Source organism: Capsicum annuum, chromosome 5 (genome assembly GCF_002878395.1).
Source record: "Capsicum annuum cultivar UCD-10X-F1 chromosome 5, UCD10Xv1.1, whole genome shotgun sequence".
Lineage (NCBI taxonomy): Eukaryota > Viridiplantae > Streptophyta > Magnoliopsida > Solanales > Solanaceae > Capsicum > Capsicum annuum.
The window spans coordinates 67,745,971-67,760,793 of record NC_061115.1 but is presented as its reverse complement, the minus strand read 5'-3'; the positions used below and the strand labels follow the sequence as shown (position 1 = coordinate 67,760,793).

Sequence of the window (14,823 nt, the reverse complement as noted above, 5' to 3'; positions counted from 1 at the left end):
AAATATATTTATGGTAAAAACTTTTCTTTATTAGAAGACATCAGAATTTTTATATCTTTTTCTAATTTAAGAGTTGAAAATTAATTAAATATATTTATGGTAAAACCTTTCCTTATTAGAAGTCGCCAAAATTAATGACAAGTGATACTTTTTCTATTATTTTAAAAATTCTAAATCAATTAAATTTGATTTTAAGAAGATTTGAAAAATCTAAAAATAAATATAAAATATTAGAATAAGAAAAAATTTAAAAGTTTTAGATTTTGAAATGTTTTAAGTACGTAATAGAATGTAATCAGTAAATTTGTAAAGATTTGACTTTAAAAATAAAGAAAGATTTTAAATATAAAAAAATAATCGTAACACATATATGGTTCAAATTGATGTGTCTCTATTAGCCTGTGGCAACAAGGAAAAGAGGTACGGAAACGCAAAAGTGATGATCCATCAACACTTGGAATTGGAAAACATATGTGTATATTTTTATGTTTACAATAATATATTAAAGTGTGAAATTTTTGAAAAATGATTTGAATTTTTACACTTTATTAAAAATCTCCGTAATAGATAAAATTATTTAATTTTAAATAATCAAACGTTACACGTGCGAGACACGTGCCATTAAACTAGTTTTAATAAGTATTGCCCCACCATATTCAATAGAACTTAGGCGTTAGTGTAATTAAATAGAAAAGGAAGAACTTTTATTTAAGGTCATGGTTGTAATTAAATGAAAATGATTGCGCTTTTTTTTTTTTTAAAGTGTTGTTAAGGTTCAACAAGTAAAACATTAAAGATAACTATGCTCAACAAGTAATTCTACAAAAAGATCATTATATCCTTAACCTTTTTATTAATACCTTTAAACTGGCATGTTGAAAGTACTTCTTCACATATATATATAGTAGCCCATGATACGTGTTTTGTACGTGCGTATTGCGTCGTTAATATAAAATGATAAGAATAACAATTGTTTGGAAAAAACTTATTCATATTACACTAAATGTAATATTTGCTTAAATAATGAGCATAAATGTCATTATATTGATACGATACTTGAATTATCTTTTGAATGCGTATATATGATGAATTTATGTTTACCTTGCGAGATAAGGTTTTATGTCCCTTCTTTGTAAAGTCCTTTTATCGATTAACATTATACTTTGAGATTTGGTGTCTCTACAATATTTCATAATAAATTAAATAACTAAAGATCAAGAGTAATTACACACACAAAAAAAATATATTGTCACGCTGTAAATAGTTATATGTTCACCTAGACAAAAAAATTGATCTAGGATTTAAAATTTATGATATGGTATAAAGACTTTAAATTAATACTATAACTAATTGTGGTAGTATTAAGAGGGTGAGAGATCACAAATTACCAATTCATTAATTAAGGTGAAGCGTTGATGGTGGCGGCTAAAGTGGGAAGGAAAATTAATTATAGGCTAAATTAAATACTAATAATTGTCTCAAATAGAAATACAAGCATTCAAAAGCATTCAAATGTATCACTTTCTAACATACTAATATGTATCACTTTCTAACAACTACTTAAAACATTCAAAAGCATGGATCGTTATTTATCTTACGTAGTCCCATCCATCTATAAACATATGTATATTTAGGTTTTTTTCTTTACTGATTGTACCACTCAAGACTACGTCAATTTCAGGTCCACTAAATGATGATTAATGACCATTTGTTTATATACATTAACAAATAGAGATAAACTTATTACGTTGCTCTCATATTGTTTGAAGTGATACTTGTGACTCTTTAAAAAGATACTTAGGTCTTTCAAAAGGTATTTAGGTCTCCTAATTTTAAAAATAATTCTAAATAATAACACTATATTATGTATAAGTATAATAATATAACACAACTACTTATAAAAAATTAACAATCACCGAAAAAATAATAAAGTAGAAGAAGAACGAATATCGATGACGAGGAAAAAAATAAAGTAGAATAAAAACCAACGTAGAGATTATGTAAACACTTACTCGAGATCTCACTCATCAGATTCCATCATGGAGTTGGTTGCTGTTCTAGGTTGTACTCATCTACTTCAAAATTTATTCATTCACCTTAAAAAAAATATCAGATCAACCCTTGTGGTCCGATCTTTTTTCGGACCTTGCGCATAGTGGAAACTTATGGATACTAAGCTTCTTTGAGAGGCAAATATAGTCAGCATTTCGGAGGATTTTTCCTAGAAAGTATGGCCTTTTTCCCATGATATGATTTGGGGTGATTTGTTAAATTGGTATTCGATTTTTGTTATGAAATTCAGTTGTCTTGTTAATATCACTTTTTTTTGGCATGCAAATAAGCTGTACAAAATTGTCATAAGCGCCAATTTTAATTGTTAACATCAATTGTATATGAAATATTATAAATAAAAATCATAAAGACAACTTCTCATAGCAATTGGTCATTAAGAAGAGTAGACAATTATTTATCATTATAAAAACTTTGAAGAACATTAAAATTTTAGAAAACTCACCTCAAATCACAAATAAATTTATCTCTTCAATAGTACTCATCAAATTTATCTCTGCAATAGATACCAAAATTTCAATTAGTAAAAGAATGCTAAATCTAAACCCATTTTTTTTTTTCCCTACGGCAGTTTTAAGAGAAGGATCTAATAAATCAAAACAAAGAAAAACCCAACCTAAGTGATATTTTAATTGGCTAAAGGTGTCCTAATCCAAAAGTTATTTGTAAAAGTAGATGTGATTTTTTACCTATGATTTTGTAAAACTAATTAAATAATAATTTAAGAAAAATAGTAAATGACGATTTTGTTTATTGCGGGGTATTTTAATGAAGGGCAAAAAGTTCAAATGACTTTTTTAAGGGTGTTCACACTTTTAATATATTATAGATTATAGATTATAAATAAATATATATTATAGATATAGATATAGATTATAGATTATAGATATAGATTATAAATGGATAGATATAGATATACATTATAAATATACATATACAATAATATGTTGAGCGGTATCTAACTATTAAACCGCAAATAGTTGCAAGTATTGAGAAGTCTGTGAACCACTCTCCCTCCCCCAAGTAAAATATAAGTATTACATTTAATTACTAATAATATGTAAAAAAGGTTGTCTTGATCTCAAGTTTGTTTTTAATGTACTTCCGAAAGCATGCTACAATACATAGAATGAAAAAAAAAAAAAAATTGTTTTGAATAATTTTTAAAAATGTACTTTTTAAAAAAGCATTGTGCCAATAAAAATGAAACAAAGGGGGTAAATATATCAAATTTCTAAAAATTTATATTATTAAAAACAGTTAACAATGATTAATTTATTGCTGTACTTGCTCATATGCCAAGTAGAGATGTCTATTTGGTGACTCGCTAAATTTGAATGTTTAACTAGCAAATACAATGATTCTTGAGCCACGGCCCATGAACAGAACTACAAAATTTATTCGTATTTTATATTTATATTTAAAAATTTTAATTTATATATAATATTATTTCTACTTAAAATTTCTAAACTCAATATCCTAATTAAGGCACGAAAAGCAAATACAGTAAAATTCATAAAGCAGATCTCAAATAGTTTAGAAAAACTAATTTAATTTGATTATATAATAACAATACTAACATACAACAACAATAACATACCCAGTGTATTCCCACAAGAGTGGGGTCTGGAGAGGGTAAGATGTACGCAGTCCATACCGCTACCTCCGAGGAAGTAGAGAGACTGTTTTCGATAGACCCCCGGCTCAAAGTAGAGAACAGTAAACAAAGGGATGGAAAACATAAAAGAAAATCAGGAATAAGAAATAATAAAATAGACATTAGAGAAATATGAAATACGAGACATAAGGGCGACACGAAATAAGAAAATAGGTACTAAGACATAAGACCTAGTGCACCTACCTAGTAATAACCTACACTCCCTTAACAAGGACCTTATGAACACGGACCTAGGCTTACTAACCCGGCTACACAAGACATTCCAGACTGCAAGCTACAACCCATACACCCGCATTAGCCTTCTACCCTTATCCGCGACCTCCACACCTTCCTATCTAGGGTCATGTCCTTAGTCAGCTGGAGCTGTTCCATGTTATGTCTAATCACCTCCCTCCAGTATTTCTTCGTCCTACCTTTACCCTTCCTGAAGCCATCCAAATCAAGCCTCTTACACCTCCGAACTGGGGCATCCGCACTCCCCCTCATCATATGCCCAGACCACCACGGTCTTCCTTCCCACAACTTCTTCCACTGAAGTCACTCCCACCTTCTCCCAAATAGTCTCATTTCTTACTCTATCACCTCTAGTAAGTCCACACATCCAACACAACATTCTCATTTCCGCAATCTTCAATTTTTGAATGTGCGAGTGCTTGACTAGCCAACACTCCGCACCATACAATATGGCCGGACGGATTGCCACTCTATAGAATTTGCCTTTAAACTTAATGGGCACCTTCTTATCACACAACACTCCCAAGGATAGCCTTCATTTCATCAAACCTGCTCCAATACATTTAGAGACATTTTCATCAATTTCACCATTCCCCTGAATCGTAGACCCAAGATACTTAAAACTGTCCGTCTTACAGATATCCTGGGAGTCCAACGTCACCACCCTTTCGTCCTCCTGTCTCAAGTCACTAAACTTACATTCCAAATACTCAGTTTTGGACCTACTCAACCCAAATCCCTTAGACTCAAGGGTTTGCCTCCAAACCTCCAATTTGTCATTCACCCCCCTCGCGTCTCCTCAATTAGCACTACATCGTCCGCAAATAACACACACCAAGGCACCTCACCTTGAATGCTCCGCGTCAATACGTCCATCACCAATGCAAAAAGGAACGGACTAAGAGTCGATCCCTGATGCAGCGCGATCTCAACTGAAAACTACTCTGAGTCTCCTCCGCCGTTTTCACCCGGGTCTTTCCTCCATCGTATATGTCCTCAATAGCTTTAATCTACGCCACCGGGACCCCTCTCACCTCCAAGCACCTCTAAAGAACCTCCCTCGGAATTTTATCATACGTCTTTTCTAGGTCGTAACACCATGTGCAAATCCTTCTTCATTTCTCTATACTACTCCATTAATCTCCTCACCAGGTGGATTGCCTCTGTCGTCGAGAGACCAGGCATAAATCCAAACCGATTCTTCGAAATAGACATAACCTTCCTCAACCTTCGCTCGATCACTCTCTCCCAAATCTTTATAGTGTGACTCAACAGCTTAATACCTCTATAGTTGTTGTAGCTCTGAATGTCACCATTGTTTTTATATAACAGAATCATTGTACTCCATCTCCAGGTCTCAGCCATTCTCGCAGTCTTGAAAATGCGTTTAAATAAAACTATCAACCACCTTAAACTGGCCTCACCAGTATACTTCCAAAAATCCACCGAAATCTCGTCGGGCCCCATCACCCTATCCCTCCGCATCCTACGAATAGCCTCTTTGACCTCATCAACCTTAAAATGCCTACAGTATCTGAAATCACGACTCTCCTCTGAGTGCTCCAGCTCCCCCAATACAATGCCTCTGTCTCCCTCCTTGTTCAAAAGCCTATGAAAGTACTCCAATCATCCTCCACCAAAACACTACCATCCTCCCCCTTAATGCACTTCACTTGATCGAGGTCCGGCCCTCCCGCTCCTTAGCTTTAGCAAGTCTGTAGAACTTCTTTTTCCGGCCTTTCACCTCTAACCCCACATACAAGCTCTCGAATGTTGCCGACTTAGCAGTCGTAACTGCTAATAGCAATACTAACATATCCCATTTAATTTGATTACCTACTAATATGAATTAAATATGGTGGATTACTGTAGAGTAGCATGAAATCCTTTTGAATGAAAAATATACACTTGAATATTTTACTATATAAATTATGTACTGTATCCCCACTTAATTCCTATTTGCATTCTACTTTGGTTCTTGAGTTTCGAGTGCTAATTTCTTGAAAAAGTTTTTATTTCTACCAAGAATTCTTATAGCTTGAACGTACCCAATTCCTTTCTTGTAAGTCCTAATCTTTTCTTGATTTTCCTCTATCCCGTTTGATGTTTCTTTGGTTGTAACTTGGTATCTATGTGAAAGATCACTTCTTATATAACCTGCTATTCGGGCCAACTTGCATGCACTTGTACTAATTCAACGAAGAAATCACCTATTATTTTTGTGTTTTCGTTGAAATTGGAACGTGAGACTTCGTGATACTTACCCACTCCATTGACTACTAAGCCACACTCTTGATTGCGGGAAAGATTTACTTTTTGGCAAATGGGTTTTCTTCAATTTCCCTAATTTATTTGGGTCTTGATTCAAAAGCTACTTTCGCAATATGGGTTTCAATATTTTCATTTTGTTCTTTGCTAGGTTACTTTACTTTTTTGCAATGTTTTATTCAGGGATTTTCTAGTATTTTGTTTAGTCATTTTCTTGGGGCAGCAAGGCACTTTTTTTTGTCCCTTTTTTATGTCGCCATCTGCTAAGCTTTATCTTGTTGTTGATTGAAGTCGTCTCATTCTTCTTAAGTTGTACTCTGAAGCTAATTATTTGTTTTGCTTCCTAAATGAATATTAGTTTTCTTGTAATTGACTTGCCTTTGCTGTTTCTTGATACTTGGTTATCATATTATTTTATTGTAGTTATTGTTCAGAATGCTTTATCATGCTTTCTATTGTATTTTGCCATGCTCTTTGCTGTCGTTATTTCTTTTTCCAAACTGCGTTCAGTTGGTTTCCTTGAGTCTATGGTCCATCCGAAACAGCCTCTCTATATCCAAGGTAGGGCTAGGGTCTACGTACACTCTCTCCTATGGGATTACACTGGGCTTGCTGTTGTTTTATGACGTGCCTTCGTTTAGTAATACTGCTCTTCGTATAGTATTTTGGCTTTTTGATAAATCTTTAGAAACATCTTTTTTCTTGTGTTCTAAGGAAATTTCTGTTATGTTCTAATTTCAGACAGTATATTGTTCTAGGCATAAGTTTGTGTCTTCTTGATTATCAACAAGAATGGGAGACCACCTTGTTTTTCTGGTTGATCGTTTGCTGACTGAATCAACTTTGGAGGCTGCAATTGAGAGTAGGAATCAAAATGAGTTAGCATCGTGGACAACCGATGTCCCGACAGCTAATTGCTCCTCCCAAAGTCCTGATGCCATTTTAACTCCAAGGAAAATGGTGGAATGCAGGATATGCCAAGATGAGGATATAGATTCAAATATGGAGACTCCTTGCTCTTGCTGTGGTAGCTTGAAGGTTTTTGAACCATCGTTTATTATTATTATCTTTCAGTCAAAGTATGCAAAGATGTTATGAATTGGTGTTTAGTGTTTTGGCATGCTTGTGCTTCTGACAGATTAATGTAAGCAAGTTGATATTTTTGCTCAAAATCAAATTTGTGTTATGCATGAACAATCATAGTTATTCTTTCCTTTTTGTTCTTAGTAGATAATATATCTGTTTAAGGTGGTGTGAGATAGGTTTGCTTTCACAGGCGTATTTAAATTTTGATGAGCCATAGAGAATTGTGAGTACCAAGAGATTCTGCCTTAGAGTGGATATTTTCATATATAGGATATGCTACAACATATCTGTCCTTTCTTCTCAAAAGAATTTGCTTCGAAATGTGTTTTGAGTGTGCTGTTCTTATAACCTCTGAATGCCTTCCAAATAATTTCTATTTGTTATCTCTCTAATCTTGAAAGTCGGAACGTTTGGATACTTCTTCATTGTCTTCATTTTTTTGCCCCTTGAACCAGTTTTTATTGCAATTTAGTGTTACTATCCGTTCACTTTGAGAAAAATGCTGAAGATCTTGAGTTCTGCCTTTGTTCTCATTGTTTGGCTTTGAAGGTCCAGATCCTGTACGGATTTCTTTGGGTGTTGAATATGCTTTGAAATTGTTCTGCTTTTACCTTATCCTTCTTTCCTCACCACAGCCCCGAGGGAGGTGGGGTTTACGTTTGTTTCCTCACCCCTTGTAGTAAACAAAGTGGAGCAAGTAACCACAACAATATACCCCATGTAGTCCCCACACTACCACAAAGTGGGGTCTGGGGAGGTAGTTTCCCTTATTTCAAGAGTCTGAGAGGTTGGTTCTGGTAGACCCTCAACTCAAGGAGAACAGTCTAAAGCAGTTCAGATAAAGAGGCAACGAAAGTGGAAGCATAACAAAGCAAAATACAATAATAATCGAAGTACAAGAAAGATAATAACTCAAATAGAAATCAAAGGATAAGAAACTGCAGAAGCAATACTACGACAACTAGTATGAACGGATAGCAAGACAACACACTACTACCTACTACCCTAATCAGTGTCCTCCACAACCTCCCATCTAAGGTGAAGCAAGTGGCAAAGAAGAAATTTGAGAAAATTGAACCTTCTACTTAATGGGGTTAGTGGTTAAGTACTTGGCCAATCCAAGTAGGCATTTGAATTGTCAACTAGTTTCATGTGTCTAGATGTTTAATAGAGGCGAAAGTTGGTTGTGATGGTTCGTTTTTGGCTTTGGTTTGGCAAATGGATCCACGTCTGAACTGGTTCACTTATCTTGTCTTCCTATGTTTCTCCAAGTTCCAAATAGCACCAACCATATGTAACATCTATTAAAGTTGATCAATGTCTTGCCAAATCCTTTTGTGATTGGTAAAGTTGACACAAGTGAACGAAGTTGGATTTACCAATGGAATTATGATTAGTTTTGCATAGCGCACTGTTACTGTGTGTTCCACCGATCAGTTTCTCTCATCATGGATGTCCATGTCCAATGTGATATTTGATATACTCAGGGCAAACTTTGAGAAGGAAAGAAAAGGGGAGTTACATGTTCTCGCCTTGTTCTAATTCTGGTTTTGTGCTTATATACTACTCATTTAAGTAATTTCTGATTTAAACTTGATCGTGAAACTTAAGCTGCTCCTCCCCCCTCCAAAAAAATAAATAAAAAATAGAGAGTGATATAGATTGGATGGCTATATTTTCATACTCTCTTCTCCTTTCATTTCTAATATTACAATACTATTTTCTGCTTAAACTTGTTTTGCAACTGCTTTTGGATTTTTTTTTCCTTTCCAGTATGCACATCGTAGATGCGTGCAAAGGTGGTGTAATGAGAAGGGTGATACCGTTTGTGAGATCTGCCACCAGGTCAGCTGTGTTTCCTACTTTCTTTGTTTATCTTGCAGGTCAAACATAATTTGCTGCAAACAAATCACTTTTGCTGCATCGGATCATTTATTAGTATTTCCACGTTTGCACGTGCTTAAACAATTTAGTTAGTGTTGATTGCTTATTTTCTTATTTTTTGCATTTGTGTGATATAGCCTTTCAGGCCTGGTTATACAGCACCACCCTCTATTTTTCACCTTGGTGGCATTCCGATGAACTTAAGGTGTTCTTCTTTCATGCTTTTCTGAAATGTAGTAACCATAGATGATCGAATTTTGAATATCCCAGTGTCACATTTCCATGTTACTTTTCTCATTAGACCACTTGAGAACATATGCATATGGTGTTTGTATTAGGGGGAATTGGCGAATTGTCAGAAGGAACTTGAATAATCAACGTGTCATAGCAGTGGTTTCAACTGATCACAATCTCATTAACTCTGATGAAGATGAAGTTTCTACATCAAGAAGCATGATGTGTTGTCTTCTATTTGCCATAATAGTAATCACTCTCTCTCTCTCTCCATACACACACACAAAAAGAAAAGCATGCTTACGTGCATAACATGTAAATGGGTTCACAGTCAAATAGGTTCCTAAAAAGATCTCAAGTTAATATACAATAATAAACGTGTTCACAGTCAAACATTTATAAATAAATATTTAATGGATTTCTTACTATATATATAGGGTGTATGCAAAAGCTACTGGATTCCCGTGAACCTGTACATTATACTCTAACTCTGCCTCTGGTAATATGAGTCATGATAATTGATAACTATACTGTGAGCAACCTGTAGCCAAACAGGAATGTAATTAAATCGATATGCAACACAATCACACAATGCACAGTTTCCATGCTTGGCTGGAGTACATATCAAAAAGTAGTAGCATATTTTCGATATGTAAGAAACAAGTAATATCATCACTTACCTATTCTGAATCTAGGAAGGATTTTCGTACTCTGGGAAACCAGATTTGAGAGTTTCCTAATTTATATGTGAAATTCTAACTACTCCTTTTTTTCATTTTGTTTTCTTAATAGTTTATTCTGCTTCTAGTTATGCGTCACACTCTTCCTGTCATAGTTGATCAAGCAGGGAACTACTCACTTCCATTGTTTATGGTAAGTAGTTGAATAAGGTAAATGGGAATGGTAGTATTGCTAATTGTGCAGAATGTCTTCTCACTTGTCACTCATTGCTTGCAGCTGCTACTTATCAGAGTTATGGGCATTGTTCTGCCCCTCTACGTCGTAATGAAAGCCTTGACCTCTTGCCACCATTGGCAACACCAACAGGTGTGAATGAGAATCTTTTTTTCCTCTTAAGTTCCACCTTAACATAGTTCCTAAGTTTAACACATTGTTTGTTCAACCTTCGCAACAGGCTACTTTGCCGATCTCTTCCCCCCGTGAAGAAGCTGGCCTGGTGACTCTGCAGCAAGAGCCTCCCATAATTGCTATCCAATGAATATTCTCGTCGATGAACAAAAAAAAAGTTATTTTCTTCAAGATAGAGCTGTCGTGAAGGATTATCGATAGACAAGAGGTTATATACTGTAGAGGTTGGTGAGGAAAATCCAAAAGAGAAGCATAGAGGTAAAAAGAAATGACTCAAAAAAGGAGATGAAAAGAAGACAAGATATCCAATTTTACAACTAGAGATATCTTGAGGTGTGAATTAGTCAGACAGGTCTTTGTGTATTTAATATGTATAGATCACTTTGAAGGAGTGCAAAAAGAAAAAAAAAGAAGTTGATTCTAGTACTGATATGAAGCCGGAGTTGTATTGTTGGCCAAAGTTTGTCAGCCTAACTTGGCAGATACACCTAAAAATCTATTGGGTAAGCCATTATAAAAACCTTAAGATCATTTCCCTTTGAGAGATCAAAATTTTTGAGAGAAATTAGATATATTGAGTATCTATCAAAATTTAGTGAAAGTCTATCAAGAGATGGAATATCTATCTTTTGGAGAAAAATTATGAGTAATTTCCCTATAAATAGAGTGTTTCTCTTCATTGTAATTCACCCCAAGATAACCCTCATCCTCATTGAAAAACAAATAATTATTCTCTCTCTCCTCTACTTATTCTTGTTCTTGCTTTATATTTTATAACACGTTATCAGCATGAAACTCTACCGTCTCAAATTTGAAGATTAAGATATTATTTTTCTTCCTTTTTTTCATATGACTAATAATCTTACAAAACTTGAGTTCATTGCCCTTCAAAGTTCGGGCAAGAACTACCTTTCATGGGGTGTTGGATGCTGAAATTCACTTAGATGCTACGAGTCTTGAAGATGCCATAAAGAAAGAAAATACAACATCTAACCAAAATCGTACAATGACTATGATTTTCTTGCGTTGTTATCTTGATGAAATTCTGAAAATCGAATATCTCACTACTAAGGATCCATTTGTTTTGTGGAATAGCCTAAAAGAAAGGTTCGTGGCCTAAGACGTTTTTACATGGATAAAACATTGAGTTTGAATCTCAATGCACCATATTGTTGATATAATGATGGCTAAGGCAAAATAATGTGTTTTTTGTGTAAAATCATGAAAACATGTCCCATTCGCCAAAGTGAATGTGGTAGCAATACATCATATGCATGCCTCGATTTGCTCTTTTAGTAAGCTATCATAATTTGATATACGTAAAGCACGATTATATTCCATTCCTAGGGAATAGAATTTCGATTGTTATAAGTACAAATTCATTCCTTAAGGTGAATGTGATAATATTTAGTAAAGCTTATTAATACAAATGTGCACTTGATTGTGATGGTATCGTAATTCACCTCTGAAAGAGAATAAATAATTGAGAAGATTTATTTTGAAATCTACTTCTGAAGTAGTAAATCTAAAATTTAATAAAGTAAAAGGTACATTCATGGTAAACTTAGAGTTTGCTAGAATAAAAATTCATAAATTGACATGAACAATTGCGATATCCCAAAGATGTGCATAGTGAGTATTGAACATATATTGAAGAACTAAAAAATTATTCATGAACTTTTAGGTTTGCTTGTTCTCATGATAAGTTGGTTGGACCAATTGATATTGGGATTTGATCCCTAAAAATTTGAAAAGTATAAAAGGTGAATATAGGCTCGTTTACCAGTTATGTGATCTATTAAGATGCATTGATATAAGATGATCACTTATATGTTTATTGTCAACTTGTAGTTTGACATTCATAAAATTGCTTGCTCAATAAAATTGAGTTAAAAGCATAATTTTTAGATTATATAATCAAGATAATTCATCTTGATAATGCTGATGTGACATTAAATGCCTTCGATAAATAGCTAAACCACTGCTAATGAGAACAATGTCTCATGTGTTAGTCTGAAGTATGATATATTGCATACAATAGCACTTGTTTGCATTAGACAAAAAATTATCATTAATTCATCCCTCTTAATTATTGGTTCAAAGTCAGGAACCAATTATTCCATCTAGTAATTTTGATGTGTGGTATTTGATCTATAGATAAACCATGATGCACAAAGATGGATTCTCTAAAGTAAATAGAGATATATGATAGTTTTCCTAACATGAGTGGGAGATATAAACAACTAAGAAACATGTTGTGAATTATCATCAATATGATCCTCATTCAAATGCTAGGAACATTTGCTGACCCAAAAATTGATATTAAATTTAGCGGTAAATGCTCTAATTGGATGTCCCTGAAAGACAAGTCTACTATAGGTATGAAACATGGTAGATCAATCGATTTTAAAAGCAATAATTGTTGAAAAGAAAAAGGGAGAAAATGATCATAATAAAGAGCCAATCTGCTTTTGAAGAACCTATGGCATAACACCTCATGAACCCTTATGAGATCTCAAAACATGATATCACATTGTGAATCGATATAATATGATATATCATCGATATTATCTTTGATACAATATTGACGTAATATTGTAAAAGATTACGAGAATCTAAATTCTATGTTTATTTAAGCATCTCGACGTAGAAACATTTATCAAGTGACATGTGTTGACACCCAATTTTGACTCACACTTTTTCCTTTAATTGTTTTACTGATGCTCCTCGACCCTAAATAATTTTTAAAAATTAAATTAAGAAAATAAAATTCGTATTTTTGTTTCTATTTTTACAATTTTTTTTAAAAGAGAAATTTATTTTCTATCATAATATAAAATATTTTTTATAATTAAATATTTTAACGAATAAAAATATATATCTTTTGGTATTCACATTCACATTCTTTCTAATCTTTATTTTAGGGTGATATTGTGACCATATGTATATATATATTCTTATTACATAAAATATATATTTTATAAGATGTACATATACTTTCTCATATTCTTATTTTTATATATTATATTCTTATTTTTCTACACGCACATATATATGCATACAGTTTGTTAATATTAAATCGCAAAAAAAGAGATATTAAGTTGGATGCTTTAAGAATTATGCTTGTAATTTATATATGTTAAAACTAAAAAATAATTTTTAGGATATCAGAGAGCATCGATAAATTTAATTTCAGCAGAAAAAGAGCATTCAGACTAGCAATAATTCAATTTTATTTTTATTTCACCCGAGCCCGACTCTCATCTTATAAATTTCAATCAAGAGTCCGAAAATCAGCCCGAACCCAGTATAATTCCTATGCACGTCTTGCCATTCCACCTTAACATATACGATTTAATCTGATCGGTTGGTTTATTTTAAATTCGAAGGATCCCAATTTTTTTAGTCATTTTTCATATATATGTAGACATATAAAATTTATTATTTATTTAATTATCTATTTATTTTCATATTTATTTATTTTTTAAAATTAAAATTCGAACCGTCCGGACAAAGACCGAACAAATAAAAATAGTCATCTTAAAAAATCATCTTTTCATATATTTATCTGTATAATACATTTTTCTTTTCGTATTTTCACTATTATTTTTTAAGGGGGCAATCTTTTAGGATCGTTCGATCAAAAGATTGGAAGGATCAAAATCAGTTCGAAAATCACCGGACTAGCACAACTTGATCCGGTCTGTCGACAGTTTTCCAAATCGAGGATCCCGAAAGTTTCAGTTATCATTATACATTCGCATATAGGTGTGCATAATGTATTTTATTTATCTAATTATTTACTTATTTATTTACGTATTTATATTCTCTTTTCTTTTAAATTTAGATCCGGACAAAGGTCGAACATATTAAAAAATAACCAATTTTGAATCAACTCTTTTCATATATTTATTTACACATACATATATATATAAAAAAAATTATTTTTAAGGTATTATTTTTTTAAGATCGGACGGATCAAAACCAATCAAATTTTTAAGAGATCAGTGCATTAAATGCACAGCTCCCATGCGTCTGCTTTTGGCAGAATATGCATAACTCTCTTCCCAAAATAATATTGACAAGTCTCCATCATCTCTTTCCCAAAAATAACAACAATAATGGCCTCTTTTCTCCCTTCTCCTTTTTCCCTTCTATCCACCATACCCAAATCAAAAGACCTAGATCTGCCACGTCACCATCATAGCTGCACCTCATCTGCCAAGATTCTCTCGTTTTTAACCATCCAAGCCCGTGAATTCATGAGAATCAAAGAAAAA

The 14,823-nt window shown here is 33.2% G+C and overlaps 1 protein-coding gene across 4 annotated transcripts; it reads left to right on the top strand.

The window, feature by feature from the left end:
- Positions 1-5,721: 5,721 nt before the first annotated feature.
- Positions 5,722-11,115, top strand: LOC107870697. Of its 4 annotated transcripts, none has more exons than XM_016717303.2 (8): positions 5,820-6,044; positions 7,009-7,288; positions 9,110-9,181; positions 9,358-9,425; positions 9,559-9,703; positions 10,247-10,327; positions 10,412-10,501; positions 10,590-11,115. In XM_016717303.2, exons 2-8 carry the CDS (start codon positions 7,043-7,045, stop codon positions 10,671-10,673), a joined length of 786 nt encoding a protein of 261 aa, XP_016572789.2. In that variant the 5' UTR covers positions 5,820-6,044; positions 7,009-7,042; the 3' UTR covers positions 10,674-11,115. The 4 variants fall into 4 exon arrangements, with proteins under 4 accessions (XP_047269002.1, XP_016572789.2, XP_016572790.2 ...); XM_016717304.2 differs by having other exon boundaries at positions 5,843-6,044; positions 6,992-7,288; XM_016717305.2 differs by lacking the exon at positions 5,820-6,044 and adding an exon at positions 6,057-6,811.
- Positions 11,116-14,823: the final 3,708 nt, after the last annotated feature.

Bases quoted from the DNA above. Each gene is read 5' to 3' on its own strand.
- LOC107870697 (XM_047413046.1), top strand. From the start codon at position 7,043: ATGGGAGACCACCTTGTTTTTCTGGTTGATCGTTTGCTGACTGAATCA. The intron at 9,704-10,246 runs GTAATCACTCTC...TTTTCTTAATAG, and splicing joins GTCTTCTATTTGCCATAATA to TTTATTCTGCTTCTAGTTAT. The intron at 10,328-10,411 runs GTAAGTAGTTGA...CATTGCTTGCAG, and splicing joins ACTCACTTCCATTGTTTATG to CTGCTACTTATCAGAGTTAT.